The 18,743-nt window shown below is 41.0% G+C and overlaps 1 protein-coding gene across 1 annotated transcript in view; it reads left to right on the top strand.

Moving 5' to 3' along the window:
* The window catches only part of LOC126252906 (pyrethroid hydrolase Ces2e-like), a 128,676-nt gene that overhangs the window by 48,436 nt on the left and 61,497 nt on the right, over positions 1-18,743 (top strand). The window contains exons 4-5 of the mRNA XM_049953881.1: positions 2,777-2,962; positions 14,153-14,352. Coding sequence (XP_049809838.1) covers positions 2,777-2,962; positions 14,153-14,352 — 386 coding nt within the window. The remainder of the gene's footprint in view (positions 1-2,776; positions 2,963-14,152; positions 14,353-18,743) is intronic.

Genomic DNA, 18,743 nt, shown 5'->3' with positions numbered 1-18,743 from the left:
CATTTTAGAAACACCACAATCTTCGTTTTCAAAACAGTCCTTAGTTCAGTAGAAGTACTCCTGACCTCATTTACTTCTCTGTTTGTTCATTTTCCTATACATTTTGCTCTTGTTTCAAACTGGCTTCAGCGCAAAAAATTATATCTTTACTTTTAAACGGAAGCATTTTCTTTTCGGTATGTTTGTATATTATTTTAGTCTGCGGCAGGTTCAGGTTCGATTCCGGAAAAATGTACGAATACGAGAGTCCATATTGACTCTATGACATACCTGACAAGACAGTTTGAAGTAACGGAAACCCATATTTATTGGATTCACCAATTTCAGAAAAATCTTTGGCAATGTTGACTGAAACACACTCATTGGAATCCTGAAGTTATCGTGGATAAGATATAGGAACCGAAACGTTACCCCTAGCTTGTATCGATGTCATAAAACTTGAAGGAAATGTAATAAGGCAGTGGATGAGAAGAGAGTAAATGTTGCAGCACGTCCCTCACGTTGCTCAATTTGTAAACTTATCTAGCAGTAAATTTAGCAGAAATATGGGAAACGAAAGAAAAGTCAGGGAAAAAATGGAACAAATTAAGGTCTGCTGATGACATTGTAATTCTGGTAGAGATGGAAAAGGGTTTGAAAGATAAGGTAAATAGAATGGATATTCTCTTGAAAAGAGTAAATTAGGTATTGAGACCATAAATATAGTAGATGACTTGGTTGTTTTAGCAGTAACAACGTGAAATAAACAGGATATAAAATGCAGACTGACAACAGGGAAGAAAGCTTTTCCTAAAAAGAGAACTGTGCCATATCCAACATGTTAGGAAGTATTTTCTGAAAGTTTTTGCCTATGGTGTAACCTTATATGCAAGTCAAACACCCGTACACGAAGAGTTTACTTGCTTTTGAAATGTAATGTTGCAGAAGAATGCTGAAGATAGGTGGAGAGATAGGCTAACCAGTAAAGAGGTCCTGAATCAAGTTGAGAGAAATGATCTGACTAGGAAAAGGGATAGGTTGGCAGGACACAACCTTAAATATTAACGACAGCTAGTTTGGTAATAGAAACAAGTGTGTGAGTGTGCGTGGGGTTGGTGTGCATTGATGGTATAGGGGTAAAAATTATATGAGGAAGTCAAAGGTCAACTGTAGTAAGCAAGTTCAAATGCATGTAGTCTACAATAGTTACATAGAAATGAAGAGACTTACACCTGGAAAACTAACATCGAGAGCTAAATCAAACCATTCTTCACCTGAGGAGCACAACAATAACATACATCCACAAATATTTTTTTCTCTGAGACACTATACAACTTGCTATGCGTATTAAATAGTAAAGCAGATTAGGCCAAATATATCACAGAGGGTTATCAAAATGTAATGAAAAAATCTTTCTATTCCCTGTTAGTTCTTAAGTGACTTAAAACTTCCAAAATACAGGAATTATTTGCGCGAAGGAACGAGGCTACATTTATACATGTTAAGAATTTTTTTTAAATCATTTGTTCGCTGCTGATTGGAGAAATAAATAATTTTATAGAGTCAACGGTGAACATTATAGCTTAAAAAAATCTGCATCACTGTGTACCCTGATCACGAGAAGTTAATCACAAATTTAGGAATTTTCTGTCAATTTGGAGGACAGATTCTGCACTCTTCCACTTTCGATTACTTGGTTTTGTTTCACCTCTAACAATACCAATGCATCTTCCATAACACTCATTACCATGGGGGGAGGTGGGGGGGGAGGGAGGTACTTTATGCTCACCCCAAAAAAATAAATATGGATAGTAAAAATCTGAAAATATCTTTTAGCACACTCTTAGCAATATCAACACACTTTCAGTAACGTGTAGTACCTGGAGGGAGGTGGACACTTTAATGCCCACCATAAAAATTCTAATTTCGTCAACTGTTGTTTAGTCACAACATAATTTTTAAAGACATAATGACGTTTAACTAATGTTCCGGTCCTGAGAGTATTGAATGTGACATTCATTGGGAAAAGTGAGGTCTACCACGGAAACTTAAATTTTTGGGTTAAGTTTAACTAATGGCTCTGAGCACTATGGGACTTAACATCTAAGTTTAACTGATAACTTCGAACAGCTGTGCAGTTTGGTAGAAGTACTCATTACAAACGATAAATATTTTTCATAATTTTAAAATGTAGAGTTACTGATAATGTTACAATATTTTCAGATGGTGAGCATTAAGTCCTCATTCCCTTCTCTCCTCGGTATTGCGAAGGTTAAAATTGAGGAAACATAAATTTTGTCGCAGTCAAATGTCATTTCCTTAGGAACCCTACAGATGACAGGGGGCGATGAAGGAAGGACAGAGCATGTTATGGTTCATGTGACCATTTCCTAGTTTCTTTTAGAAATCGTAATGTTTTACCGAATAAGAAACATGAAATTCTATATCCGAATGAGACAAGATATACGGGCATTTACAATGCTACCTAATGTGACAGGGGCGTCCTTCTCACTCCTCATATTACTCACGGGCAAAGTAGGCTATCGACTTAACTTCCATAATGCATGCATTCTGCTTATGCACTGTCTGCTTGGTCACCCATGCCGGCATACGCTCGGCCGGTGTAGTAGAATCGCATATGCCACAGCTTCTGTGGCAGGAGTGACAGAATGCCACCTGTCTGTGCACCCCTGCTCAGCTGCGCTCGTGTTCGCCCAACCAACACTTAGCGGACATCTGCTACAGCCTGACGCAAGATTCAAGTAGAGAACATACCGTAAAGCTACATGTTTCACAGGGTTCCTGGGTACGGGAGACGAGGTGGTTCCTGGTAACGCAGGCAGCAAGGACCAGCAGCTGGCGCTGACCTGGGTGCAGAGGAACATCGCCAGCTTCGGCGGCGACCCTCAGCTGGTCACTCTGTTTGGGGAGAGCGCTGGTGCCATGTGCGCGTCCTTCCACCTGGTGTCACCGCTGTCTGCAGGTCAGTACTCACTGGTGTCCACACCAAACTCTACCTCTTACACCACTGATTGTTTGCACATATTACAATGGTCGTCGAAACCACAGAAAGTGCTTTAAACTGAACACCATCACTGGCAAAGCATGCGTCTACGTGGGTGTTTAACACACCACGAAAGAAGATAATTACAATTCTGCGACTCCACAAAGCCCTACTAGGTTTCTTTTCCAATTGTTCCATAAGTCAAATCAGTTTATTAGAACTGTGGCATGTATACATTATTCTCTGATAGAAAAGAGTCTGTGTAGAAGGACTAGAACATAGCAGGTTGATGAAATGTTGGCATTTACAAGGATACAAAGGAGGTTATAGATACTGACCAAAGAAAAAGCGCTTCGCTCTAAGAACATTTATTCGCTTGAGGCATTACAAGGAACACAATTTCTTTTAATCCAGCCCAAGTTGTTGCCTATTGATCTATGAACACCTGTAGCTAGTGTCCCATTATCTGATTTGATAATGCTTTCTAATTTGTGTTTTATTTTTTACACCTACATTTTTCCTACTATTTTCCCTCAAAAGCATGAAAAAATGTCAAATAAAAGAAAATGACGGAATGTTTTCCGTCATCAAAACTCTTCTGTGGTAAGGAAGGAAGGAATGAATATTATAGTTTAACACCTCGTTTACATCGATATTATGAGACAAGTACAAAAGTGAAGCAATGAATCAAGACCAGGAATAGAATCTGAGCCTCGTGCATACTGTGCAGACGCATATGCAGTACACCACCCAGGCACTGTGCACTACCCTAGTCCAATGAAATCTGTAACACAAACTTCAGTTCACACATTATGGAGATGGAGGGAGAGCATTGGACTAGGACAGTTCATGCAGTTGTGTCAACCACAATGCCAGGCTACTGCACTTCATACACATCTGCCTGGTAAGCAAGAGATCTGCGTTCAAGTTCCGTCCTTGACACAAATTTTAATTCTATGCTACACCTTCAACCCATATCGAAGGTAACGTTGAGACTCAATTTGTCTCCAGGAAAATGTAACTCCATCAGATATTATTAGACACACAAGCTAGGACTTTGCCAAGGATGGGGAAGGAAATCGGTTGTCCTCTTTCAGAGGAACCATCCCAGAATTTGCCTGTAGCAATTTACAGAAATCGCGGGAAGCTTAAATCTGTATGTCTGGACAGGGATTCTATCGTCGGCCCCTCCCCCCCCCCCCCCCCCCGCCCTAAAGCAATGCGTGTCTCGTGTCTTCTGGGATAACTACTAGAACGTAATACGAAGCAGTACTGTAATGAATTAAGTTTTATTGTTTAAAACATTGACGGTTAATGAACGTCACGGAATCAAATTGCGAAAAGATTTTTCAGAAACCGCTCCCAGTTACTGAAAGCATGTTACTTTGTAGCTGAGAGAGATGCATCAATAATTCATCGTTACGTATCATCTTTCACTCACTTTAAACACCATCAAGGCTTACAGTATACCTCTAAATCTGTGGTACATAGCCAATCTGATAGAAAAATTGAAGGGATTTTACTTGCAAGGAAAGAGGGAATGGTTGACTTGATAGATGCGTTAATAGGAGACCACTCTTAGTGATTTAATAATCTCAGATATCAAAATTAAGACATCAGTCGTTATTAAACAAGGAAAACAAGGTTGAATCCGTAATATTTATAAGATTATAATAAAACCTGTTAAATATATCATTTCTATAATTTAACAACCAGTCCACGATCGGAAACATTAAAAAAATACAATACACTTGGTATGGACCACAGCTTAACAAGTTGTGAATACAGCACAATATGCTAAGGAAATATAATATCTAAGTTTCAAACAGAGCAAAAGCTGTGTGGAGGAGTGCAATAGCAAGGCTTTTTTATATTGTTCAAACTTCCACTTTCTCACAAAATAGGTCCCAAAAATCAATCTTGCAATCAGCAATCACATGACAGCGTTGCTTTAAAACACAACGGAGAAATACACTGCCTGAAAGAAAGCAAATAACACGAAAGACATGGTTGGCTATCACTGTAAGTTCGTATAGTACACACTATCAGCAAGTGTGTAGACGACAGAGCTACAGTACTCTGTGACAGAACGGCCACCATGTGAATTACTGTTGTTCGTGTTTAGTGTTGTTACCAGGTCAGGTTGGGTATGTAAGTGGCGTGAACAGTATCAGATATCGCGTGATCACTGTGCAGACCATTTAAGTGTCAATTACTTGTGCGAGACAGCTTTTTCACTCCTGAAAATTTTTAAAGGACGCCCATCGTGGGTCTTCATTGGGCCAGCTGGTCGAATCACGTAATATCTAAATCTGTGGGGCATTCGATGGGACAATGCCCCGATGTTAGACTGCTTTGGAACGTGAGGTCAGACACATTCGTCTAACTTCAGATCGACCCCACATGACCATCTCATTTTAACCGCTTCGCGTTTGTACCTGCCGTCCCAGAATAAGTAATGGAATCCCTGCACCATTGGTCGGAGACTACCACCAGCCTGCGTACTGAATTAACACGTCATCCTTAGGCCAGCGTTAACACCACAAGACAAACGCGTACATTTGGAGCGATGACGTTATAGAACCATAGACCGACTATGAGTGGGGTCGCATTGTATTCAGTGATGAATCACAGATCTGAACTACGCCAGATGACCACCGTCAGAGTGGTAGTGACCTAACGGGAACTCGCATTCTTACAATGTTTTTAGTGATGTTACTCCTGTCGTTATGGCCATCTTACTTCCTGGTGAGCTACCCCTTACACTACAGTGTCGGTCTGCCATTTCAACAGGATAATGATCGACCACACGCGGAACATGTCTCCTTAGGACACTCCTGAGGTCATGAAAAACCTCACATTTATTCCCAATAGAATACGTGTGTGGGAGCAGCTCCAGTGTCAACTCCATCCGAGTGCCAGAATCCAGGATATCAGGGACCTGTTACAACAGCTGTGGGCCAACTTGCCTTGGACTAGGATACAACACCTTTTTGACACCCATCTCATCTGAGCCAGTGAACGCATCCTGGCCAGATGGGGTGCAACGTCATCCTGGTAAGTGGGCTCACACGGCAGAGTTCTTTGTAAATTCGGCTCGATGCCAAGACCACTGAAATAACATCACATATCCTCTTAACCCATGAAGTATCATTTCGGTTCCTTCTCCCCTTCAGAGTTCTTTGCTTTTTTGGCTAGATGGCCTATGGAGGTAAGTCACAAGTTAAGCAATTTCAAATGGTTCTTCTTATTGTACTGCCGCCGAATCCAGATCCCACCTCGTGTTTTCCTGACGACTGAGTTGTCTCAGCCACACTACACGGCGCCGCAACACGGCCATGACAGTGCAGTGGTCCGTGCGCGAGTGTCTATTTAAATTGTGTCGGAAGATCTGGCACACCAGTATACGGAGCGAATAGGAAATGCTTCGACAAAGTTTTGAGAGTATTCACGTATATTTTCTGAGTATTTTGGTACAAGGAACCAGTGATTTTCGGCAGTTCACTACAAAGTAACTGCATATCGTTCGATCTGCTAACGCCGTATCTGTACAATCATCGAAATATTGGAAACATGTTCTGCGTGACTTGTTAGGAAACAAATATATTCCATTCACTCAGGAAACTTGCTGTTTACAGCAGTAATGTACGCTTTACACTTCAAGCTTGCGTTCAGTACTGCTCGGTTTCATCTGGGGTTTTTTGTTCTGGCAGTGTTAGTTACAAGCTAACAGTGGTATAAGGCAGTAAATATACGTTTGCTGATGAATAGTTGGCCGATTTACATCTTGCATGTCCGTTCATCAATTTGTTCATCAAATGCGATAGAAGAGTGGCACGACGACGCAGTGCTGAATAGTTCCAGCTGGAGATGGGCAGAAAGACTGTTTTTCGAGGGTCCGATTAGAACCAATAATTCACAGGAAAGGACTAGCTCTTCCTCATCATCTATTTACTACTTCCTTATTTAAATAAATGTAAATAAGCGCTTTACCTTTTCAGTCAAGGTCCCTATATAAATTGTATCCCATTTTGAAAGAACTTGGAAAGAGGGTTAATAGTTTTCCACTGCCTCCACAGTGGGCTTTAACATTTTATAAAAAATACTACAGTTCGTCTACAGTATAAAATTTTAAAAATCACAAACAAATTTGTATATTTTCTATGAAACTGTGAAATTATGAAACTGAAAATACATAATTTTATTGAAAAGAAAATTTAGTACAGAACATAGAACACAAGTTAATTATTTAGTGCCTGAAATTCCTTGTTGCCATCGTTTCGTACAATATGACAATACATGTATCTAAGAAGTAAAACTAATCAGTGTTATTACTTACATAAGAAAGGTATGCAACGTGAATGTACATGTTGATGAGGCTTTTCAACCTACTCAGCCAACACAGTACGTCCACAAAAAGAATTTGATTTTATTGAACTACTGCAGTTCATTCTTAAATACAGGATTATTTGTGAGTACCTCAGAGATTTCAGAAGGTGTGTGAAAACCATAAGACAAACAGAAAGTAGGTACACATCTGTGGATGGGCATCTCACCATGCTTTTAACTCATATTACAGGCTATCAATCGACAAACGTCAATAAGTGTGTGTGATTCATAGAAGTCGCACACATGAACTTCCTGGGAAAGAGAGACAGAAATCCGATTTGCTATTTTGTTCACTGGGCTGCCTATCTTGAGGCACGAACTAATTCCGTTCGCCACAGTCAATGGTGCCCAGATAGTCGCATCAGTACCAAGTGTACCTCTTTCTAGCGGTAAACACAGCGTGCATTATCGTATGTACATATAGGTCCCGAATGGCACCCTGCAATAGACTGTCCAAGCATCTTATTCCTTTTCTTGAAATTTGGCAGTGGTTCTTGCAGGCCCTGGAGAACGAAGAAGTTCCCGTTTCATCATTTCCCGTACGTTTTCAATTGGCGGGAGATCTGGTGATCTTCCTGGCCAGGGAAATAGTTGTACACCGCGAAGAACACGTTACGTCGCATCAGCCGTATGGAGAATTGCACTGTCCTACTGAGAAAGTACATCACCGTACTGTCGAATAAATGACAGTAGCAGGGAGAGAAGAGACTTCCCACTGTAGTGGTCACTCATTACCTTACCCTACAAAAACCAAAAATGTGACCACCAGTTACACACGAACCCTGAAATTGGACCAGAACATCGTGGCCGAATGCACTCTGTAGCTCACTACGTTTCCGCCATACCCTTAAATGTCTGTCACTCGCTCACAGACAGAAATTACTCTCATCACTGGAGACTATGGGGCGCCATTCCACTCTCCAGTTAACTCTTTCATGGCACCAGAGTGACCATGTCTGGCGGCGTCGTCGTGTCGCTGGTAGCCTGGCCAGAGCCATATATGATCTAAACCCTGCTGCAAGCCGAGGCTTCCCAATTATCCCTGCTGGCACAGCAGGTGCAATATGGGCCCCTATTTCGACCGTGAATGATGTTCGGTTGGCCACATTTCGAATGCTTCGTCGATATTGACCTGCACCTGTACTATGCGGACGTCCCGAATGTGGTCTACATGAGTGGGAATGTTCCACAGGGCACTGGTGAGAGCAGCTAATCACCACCGATGCACTACGTCCAGCATGTGCAGCATTCCGTCAATACTTCCAGTTAGTTTCCCGGACGCCCACAATGCGACACCATTGAAATGGCTGATGGTGTACATCACATGTAGGTATTTATCAGTGGGGTATTGCTGTATATAATGAATGTTACAGGCACTGCTCCCCCTCTGAAAGACCAATTACAGCCTGCAGAATCAAAACAGAAGGTACAAACGGGGGCCTTCTGAGCGTCTTCTGATTAGTGATGACAGAAATGTATCACTAATACTACAAACCCTTCACAGCAAGCTGTTTGGCACTTTGCATTGCCATGCTGATAGGTGCCACTTTGCCGAGGCAAAACAAAGGACATGGTTCCTAGTGATAGACCAACTCCTGCTGATCCATTGTGCCTTCCAGAATGACAATTATTGCAGGGAATTTGTTTTCAGACGTTTCACACTGTACATGCCAAAGGCTACCTGTCGTCGCTCAGTGGAGGTCTGGTTGCAATACTAGCTTGCGAATTCCAGTTATCGTCGCCAGTGAACAGCAGTCAGCGTGGGTGGATGAATCACCCAAACATGGTCGACTTCGAACATAGACGGTAGACACATTAATGTGTCTGCAACCTGTATATACTGGATGTCTCTCATACGAGCACACTCGACAGGCGAGTTTTTTCCGGTGTTTAGGCAAGTATTTCCAGTTTCGTTTCTGAATGCGTATCTAGGGACGGCCAAAATAAATCAGCCAAAACAAAAAATATCGATTACACGTTTTATGCTACACCTTGCGTCAATAGAATGCGTCGGTTTCTTTTCCGCTACAAACAGAAAAATTACAATATTAAAGTAGAATTTTACATTTCGATTCAATAGACCGGTCCCAAATTAGTGTAGTGCGAGTTTCGAGACGACTATTTTGGCTTGAGGACTACTAACTTCCCCACGATGGCAACTATTTGCCACAACCTGATGAAAATGAACAATTTAGAAATCCTTCCAGGTCGCAGCACTTTGCTGAGGACTACAAGCGGAACAAGGAAGTGGCCAGGGAAAGTGCTTGCATACAGCCCCCGAGGTCGATGTTTGGTTGGCCTGAAGGTTGAAACGATTTTATGAACCGGCTGGGAGCGTTCAAAATCAGGAATTGAAGGGTTGACCTCGCAATTGTTGGAGACAATCTACGTGCCCTCTAAGGGGGATTGACTGAAAGCTCTCGGGGTTGCAGGCACCAAGGAGTGAGCAATGCGGAGAGGAGATCACATTTTAAGTGTTGCATTTATGATGTAGGGAGTGAGTGGCCCTCAGTGATTCTTTAACTTATTGTATTGGTACGGAAGGCTTCAAGATTTTGAACGTACGTTTCCGAGTGCGGTCGTGGATTTCGGTTTAAGTCATTTTCACTTTGCTGGGCTAGTGTTTCAGTTTTGTGAGCGAGTACATTCTAGTTTCAAGGGGCGTTAAGTAAGTAAAGCAACCTTCTTTTTCCGAAAGCGAGATGATTTTATTCGGGATTACAATACTCCACATTATTCCCCACTCTTTTGCCTACAAAAACCTATTTTTCAACACAATCTTCTTTAAATGCTTCTTATTGGGACGGCCTGTATGCCCGCATAGTCCGCTCCACAGGTCGACGACGGAGCCGAAGGTTTCTGCATCAATAACCTCCGCATACTAGACGTAAAGCTTCCCACGGAATGCAACCTTCACTTGGCCAAACAGATCGAAGTCGGAAGGTGCGAGATCCAGGCTGTAGTGCGGATGAGGAAGGACAGTCCAGTGAAGTTTTGTGAGCTCCTTTTGGGTGTGCAGACTTGTGTGAGACCTTGCGTTGGCTGAGTTGATCGTTGCACCATGAGGGAGGACATGACACAGAAAAGCCCCTTCAAAATCCCAGAAAACAGTAGCTATTACTTTACCGGCTGAACGTGGGGCTTTGAACTTTTTCTTCGGAGAGAGGTGGTGTGGCGCCACTCCATAGACTATCGTTTTGTTTCCGGTTCGAAGTGTGGAACCCATGTCTCACCGCCTGTGATGAAGTTCCACAAAACGTTGTTACTATCAGATACGAAATGCATAAGTAACTCAGGAGTCTCAGCTGTGTTCGTTCAGCCGGCATGCGGGAGATACGACAGGTCTCCGTGATCTTGTTGCAATGATGACAAACATCTCGCCCAACGACCCATCCTGCTTTTGTTCATTGTCAGGTCTCCGTAGGTATTCTGTTAACAATGAATATTTCCGGTACTCTGGATTTCCACCAGAAGAAACTCAAGGTCACCTCTCTGCTTGGAATGCATCTCGTTTACAGATGCAATTTTGAAAGACACTTACAGCGCCGCCACCAATCGGAACATCATGAAACTATAGGTACTGAAGCTGGAATATTTTACAATGTCCCACAACAAATTCAGCATTTTCTCAACCGGAACTGACCGAGAGAGAAACTTCGTTGCATTACTTGTCGATCGCCCCTCGTAGACAGAGATCTCATATCAGATTGAGCAGACATTAATTAGCTGGAGGTGGCGTTGGATGGAAGTGAGGGATTTTGGCTCTGATTCAACCAATGAAAGCTAAACTTCTTTTTCTTAGTATGTATTGTTCCGATCTACTAGAAACCGCCTGGGGGCGCTGTAGTGGCGCCTATGAGTCTTTTTAGACGTAGTTAAAATGGTACAGAGCAGTTGTTAATGGTGCAGTAGTAGTGACAATTTTAACTGTATGTCGCGGGTCAAACTGAGGTTCTATTTAGATTAGTATGATACTGTATTGGGTCCAGCAACAAACGGTTCTGTTTGAATCTGCGGCCTAATTTGCTTCGTGCGCTGCACAGTGAGTGCGTGATGGTGAGGGTTAGGGGGGACGTGCACGAAATGCATTTTCCTTTGCTATGAAACAGCGTGCCTAAAATATTAAAGATGAACAAGTAAAATTTTATGTGGTTTTTAGCAATAGTGCTATGCAACTTTAAATTGAGTTTTCAAAATTTTTCCTTCGATTTTAAAAATTACTATAAAAATATCAATTTTAATACATCTGCACTTACTCCTTTTCCTCATTACCTATTAAACCAATCATTGCCAAAGTTGATCTGTGTTATGTCTACATAAATACAAACCACTATACGTAACAAATTTTGAATACCTTTTATAAAAAAGATTTTATAAGGTTGTATATATTTTTGATAGGAATCGGTACAAGTTCAGCACCTTCATTTACACAGCTTGTCTTAAACAAAACATTATAAATCTTAGCTATGTGTGTTTGTTTGTTGCACACTGGAAGCGTATGGGGCAAATATTAAACCATTATAGCACAAATGTTCTGAGGAAAAGGTACAGAAGGGTCAGAAAAAGTAGTTTCCGAGAAAATAATTTAAAACTTAAACTCATATTTCATTCAATTACACCTTCTCATGATACTCCAAAATAGTGCTCAGAATTTTCTTTTCACTCAAGATCTTCCTTTTCTAGTTCCTGAACAGACATTTCAGCTCTAGACACACAACATAGATCAATTCTCTCAAGAGTTGTTAGAGTCAATGCGCCAGTTTTACAACTGAAGATGATGAAAATGTTTTCTTCGGGCAAGATAACATTCAGGAACCCATTTCTTGTCGGTGTAGAAACTTTTATTCATCAAAGAGTTGGGAAAGGGAACGTGGGCAGAAAACACTAAACAACATATATTTTTTCCATCACTTCCCACGTTTTTTCGAAAACGAAATTTTGGGAAATAGCTGTCAGTAAATTTTACTACTGAATATAAACAAAATCAGAAAATGAAATTTTTGGTCACACTAGCTCACGTGCTGGCCGGTGTGGCCGAGCGGTTCTAGGCGCTTCAGTATGGAACCGCGCGACCGCTTCGTTCGCAGGTTCGAATCCTGCCTCGGGCATGGATGTGTGTGATGTCCTTAGGTTTGTTAGGTTTAAGTAGTTCTAAGTTCTATGGGACTAATGACCTCAGATGTTAAATCCCATAGTGTTCAGAGCCAAACTTTAACTATAATATTGGGAAAAGAAAGTTTGTTGTACTTTGAATGCTTGTGGACTGATACTGAACGAGTTTCTGGAAAAAGAAACACCAATGTCAATTACTATTTAAATACGATATTAACGAAAAAACTGCACAAACTGTCCGAAGAAGCAAAAAACAAAAAGTCATTGCGCACTGGTAGTATAAACATTTAACTAGGTAAATATGCACCTGGTCAACTAAAGGAATGACCTTAAAATTTTATTAACGTTCGCTGGCTTCGCGAATATATCGTGGACGAAAGAAATGAAGCTTTGATATGTGCTTACAACAAAGGCAATAAATCACAATGCGCAAATTACCGAGAAGTAAGTCCAAAAACGTTCTGTTACAAACTGTACACTGGAATTATGAAAAGCGGTTAATACATTTCGTAGAAGTACGTATGTCTGAGACGCAACATGGTTTTAAACAAGGCAGATCATCTACTGTCTATTCAGTTTGACGCAAGTAACTGTAGAAAGAAGAGAATTTAGATTACCAACATTATATTTTTATCGATTGTGTTTGACAAAGTTAGACTGAAAATGTTATCGAAATCTCTGCGCATCTGATTACAGTAATTCAGCCCTTATAAAAATATACGAAAATGAGGATACTCACTGTAAGGACTAGGGCAGAATCTGCCAACAGTAATAAAGTAGTTGAAAAAGGCTGCCCACTGCCCACACCCTTTTCAGTGTTTACATTGGCAATTCATTCGTAAATGGCTCATTATATTAAGTGACACATTCCAAGAGTTGATAATTTTAATTTGCGCTGCTACTGTTTATAATCAGTTTACAACAGAAGAATCTGAAGAAAAGGTTCAAATTACGGTGCATAATTTGAATGAAATAGCCACTAAATAAGGAATGAGAATATCGACAGATAAAAAAGTGTGATAAATGTGATGGAATTTCAAGAACTGGAGCCCATAAGAACTAAAATTATTATAGCTAAACAAATAATTGAACGAGTAACAGAGGTTAAATACCTATGTGGCAATTTTAGATTTCCCAAGTAAGAGTATGGAGAACTAAAATTGCTCAGGTATTTATTTAGCAACACAACTTACATTGAAACATAACGCACTAAAATAAATATTAATTAAATGTTACGAAGTAATAGCTTTGCCTTTGCTGCTGCTTGGTGATCAATTACGACGAATCGTATCATCTGAGATGATGTTCCCACGCTTTGGTGTGTGATATTCGTTACTGGATTAGATAAGAACTAAATGTTGATCCCATTCCAGCTAAAAATGAGAAACAGTGACTACTTCGGAAAGACCATGTCTAACCCATGTCTAATAATAGAATAAGAAACCTGCAAAACAATGTGTCCCAATAGGAAAGAAAAACGTTAGACGTCCCTTAAAGACATGGGGTCAACAATTCTGACGCAGAAGAGACCAGAAGGCCTAATCCTTAAGGACGGTTATGATAATGATGACAATGACGATGATGATAAGATGTAATAACCATTCACCTCCTACTTCTCATTTTAAGATTTTCATGAATATTGTTTGACATAGGCCTGAATTCGTACAGGACTCTTCTCAAGGATCATTATTCAGAGCGGCAACTTCATCGGACGTCCAAATACCTTGGAGCAGGCCCGCTGGAACGCTTTCAGATTGGGCTCCATACTTGGCTTGGAAACGAATGACTCACAGGAGCTGGTTGAATTCCTGCGTTCTCGCGACTCAGCGGACCTGGGCGTTGATAACTCCGTCTTCTTGACGGATGAGGTACGTATCATATTGGCACAAGCGATAACACACACACACACACACACACACACACACACACACACACACACACACACACGTACGCACACATGTACAGATGCGTACACGCTCACATTACTCAAATACATTGAAAGCTGAAAGTCTGAATAGCGTCAACTTGGCACAACAGCGACAGACTTGCTTCAACAGTTGAAATAAAGTTTTCCTTACCAAAAATTTCAAATGATTATTGAAATTTCGAGCTAATATAGTAAACAAGTGAACTTGTATGTAATTCAACGTCTAGTCGTCATCGTGCTCGGTAGAGGCGAAATACTAACAGGAAAGAAGTAGGAGAGTGAAAGAAATAGTCACTCTACTTCTTTGAGAGGAACAATCCAATGGTAACAGGTTTTGTAAGAATCACTAAACGTTAATCTGTATGTAAAATAGCTAAAATTAGCACTCCATCACAATCCATGGGTGTTTTAGTGCATAAAAGGATCGGCTTTGGTAGTTAGCACTGTGTGTTGACGTCTGTTTATTGTATGTTCGTAGTTTCAGTTCATGCTTCACCTCTTGTTGCTTTCCTGTGACCAATATTTCTCTATGAAAGCACTTTCAAACTCGTCGTATGTCACCCTAAATTCAGAGAATCTACCCAGCTGGCTGCTCCTTCTGCCATCTGCCTCCATGCAAAATCTATCTTTTCTATGTCTGGCCATTTCAGCCAGTAAAAAAACGCCAATGGATGCAGTCTTCTTCCCTGTCGGAATCTGTACCAATCTCTATCGAAAGCTTTTACTTAGACCAAACCAATTAGTACTATGTTGTTTACTCGGGGTGTATTGAGGGGTCCGCAGCTCGTGGTCGTGCGGTAGCGTTCTCGCTTCCCGCGCCCGGGTTCCCGGGTTCGATTCCCGGCGGGGTCAGGGATTTTCTCTGCCTCGTGACGACTGGGTGTTCTGTGATGTCCTTAGGTTAGTTAGGTTTAAGTAGTTCTACGTTCTAGGGGACTAATGACCATAGATGTTATGTCCCATAGTGCTCAGAGCCATTGTGGTGTGTGTGTATTGAGGGTCGTCGCTTCTTTCTCTTAAGTATCTATCATGAAGTCACCCTAGTTATTGCTGCTAGTTCTCACAGTGCCAGCAGCCTTGTTAATTCCGTCTTGATCTTGGCGATTTCCACCTCAGTTGTAATTCGTACACTGGTCTCTAAAATTAAAGCAACAAAAGGAAATTTTGCAAGGTTGTGTTTCTTTTGCCACGAAATAGTATAAACAAGTAATAGTAAAGTAGAAAGCATAACGGTGCACAAAAACGTTCTTCGTTTCTTTCCTACTTAATGGGTTTGCACACACATTCCGACAACGGGTTAATGTGCTCAGTGTGTGGAGTGACCACCTCTGGCAGAATTCTAGGCATGTCAGGGACATTTTGTGAATTGTGTCATCAGTCTCATGTTGAGGCAATAACGCCCATTCTTACTGCAGAGCTGCTGGCAGTCTTTGAGAGTTTTTGGTGGATGCTGACGTAATGCAAGCTGTCTCCCTAGTGCATCCCAGACATGGTCTACGAGTTTCATATCGAGAGAGAGGATGCATATTCTCACAGGATGGCCACATAGTGAAAGAACTGGAAGCGAGGTGTAGCAAAGCTAATGCAGTGACCGCTCAGCTACGATCTACTCTCTTCTGCAAGAAGGAAGTCAGTACCAAGACTAAGTTATCTGTGCACCGTTCAATCTTTCGACCAACTTTGTTGTATGGGAGCGAAAGCTGGGTGGATTCAGGTTACCTTATCAACAAGGTTGAGGTTACGGATATGAAAGTAGCTAGGATGATTGCAGGTACTAGTAGATGGGAACAATGGCAGGAGGGTGTCCACAATGAGGAAATCAAAGAAAAACTGGGAATGAACTCTATAGATGTAGCAGTCAGGGCGAACAGACTTAGATGGTGGGGTCATGTTACACGCATGGGAGAAGCAAGGTTACCCAAGAGACTCATGGGTTCAGCAGTAGAGGGTAGGAGGAGTCGGGGCAGACCGAGGAGAAGGTACCTGGATTCGGTTAAGAATGATTTTGAAGTAATAGGTTTAACATCAGAAGAGGCACCAATGTTAGCACTGAATAGGGGATTATGGAGGAACTGTATAAGGGGGGCTATGCTCCAGACTGAACGCTGAAAGGCATAATCAGTCTTAAATGATGATGATGATGATGATGATGATGAACCCCCCATCAATGCATACACCTAGAAATTTTGAATATTCTACCTCAGCTAGCGATTTGTGATCGAAGTCTATATTTATTAATGGTGTCATTCCATTTACTGTGTGGGACTGTATATACTGTGTTTTGCCAAAGTTTAATGAGAGCCCATTTACAGAGAACCACTTAATGATTTTCTGAAAAACATCGTTTACAATTTCTCCAGTTAATTCTTGTCTGTTGGGTGTGATAGCTATACTTGTATCATCGGCAAAAAGTACCAGCTTTGCATCTTCGTGAATATAGAATGGCAAGTCATTAATATATATTAAGAACAGCAGAGGACCCAAGACTGAACCCTCCGGCACCCCATTCTTGATTGTTCCCCAGTTTGAGAAATTACCAGTTTTTTGTATATTATGTGAACTGTTTATTTCAACTTTTTGCACTCTTCCAGTTAGGTATGATTTAAACCATTTGAGCTCTGTCCCATTCATACCACAGTACTTGAGCTTATCTAGAAGTATTCCATGATTTACACAATCAAAAGCCTTTGATAGATCACAAAAAATCCCAATGGGTGACTTCCGGTTACTCAGAGCATTTATTATTTCATTAGTGAAAGTATATATAGCATTTTCCGTGCGGTCCCCCCGTCGGGGGTTCGGGTCCTCCCTCGGGCATGGCTGTGTGTGTTGTCCATAGCGTAAGTTAGTTTAAGTTACATTAAGTAGTGTGCAAGCTTCGGGACCGATGACCTAAGCAGTTTGGTCCCATAAGATCTTACCACAAATTTTTACATAGCGGTGTCATTGCTACGTGTTCACTCGTTAGAGTCGGCCACATTACTACCTCACATATAGCTAACTTCCCTGTGACATGACGATGTCCTGTCCAGCAGAAAAGACGAGACACTACAGAAGGTTCTAGAAGCTAAAATTTGTCAGCGAGCACCTACTGCAAGATAGTTCACTGGCAAGGATATCGATCATGACATCGTTACATCCTACAGTCACATTGTAGATAATCTGGCTTGGTGGGAGAATCTGAATCACTGTTGGATGTTAAAGAAACCTGGTAGGATAAGCGGTTAGAAGTCAAATATTCTTGTACATTTACTCACAGAATATGGAAAAACACGTAAACAAATGGAAAATATGGAGAACATATGAAAATATTGAAAAATATGTAAAAATGGTGGGTGAGTCAATAACAAAACTTTATGTTGATAAACACATTGTAGTTGCTTTCCTTTTAAGTCACTGCCGATTTCTAGAGCGATAAAATGCATCTATAATTGCTATAAAGATGTACGGAAGTTATATTTCAGAAAGTAATTTGCTGGATTATACCAAAAAACAGGTTTGCCACATTACAATACTGAAACTGGCAGTAACAGATTGAAATTAATTCATAAAAAAAGATGTTACTGTCCCCGAAACCAGATAGATTGTAACGACTGCACAGACTTTTCCTACATTCATCACCTCGACTTATATTAGCAACTAATATTGTTATTCGGCGTTTGCTTAATTTTAAGTTAATTATCATGATTTTACCCATTCTTTCCGTTTTATTACATGTATCTCAATTTATGCAGTACTTTCGACATTGGGGACATAGGAGAAGGGTTGGTCTTATGGATTTTCTGCATAGTTTACATTGCATTAGACATATACATTTTCAGATTCTAAAGTCAGTTCCTTGGAGATGCGTAAAGATGAGAGGTAGTCTCCTCCATGGACTGTGTGAATCTCACCCATAGAATTCCTCTGTACAGTAGGTCAGGCGGCCTCTGTCAGCACTCCAAATCAGCACACGTGAGAGCTGCAACGTTATCTGACACCCATAGAGTGCTGTTGGCATCCTAGAGTTTTAAGTTTGACAGTTACTGCAGTTCATTATTTAAACAGATAAAGACACTCTTGCTAGAAACTGGAACTAGCGAAACCCGACGTTGCAATGGATTGACTGCCTGGAACAATGTTGTCAAGAATTTAGATCTTACCGAACTCGATTAGCTGCTTTCGAGTATACATAAACAAGGTGAATATTAGTAAAAGTGATAAATTGCAGTAACAGATTCCTGACTGGAAACGGAGGAAGGAAGGTCCTATAAACATGTGTCTGGAAATGTATCACAGTCATATTAGATGGCTCTGATGTATGAAAGTTCCTATATGTGGTGCAGACTGTGT

The sequence above is a fragment of the Schistocerca nitens genome, chromosome 4 (assembly GCF_023898315.1).
Source record: "Schistocerca nitens isolate TAMUIC-IGC-003100 chromosome 4, iqSchNite1.1, whole genome shotgun sequence".
Taxonomy (NCBI): domain Eukaryota; kingdom Metazoa; phylum Arthropoda; class Insecta; order Orthoptera; family Acrididae; genus Schistocerca; species Schistocerca nitens.
The sequence above is the reverse complement of the archived record's forward strand: the minus strand, read 5'-3'. Positions and strand labels throughout refer to the sequence as shown.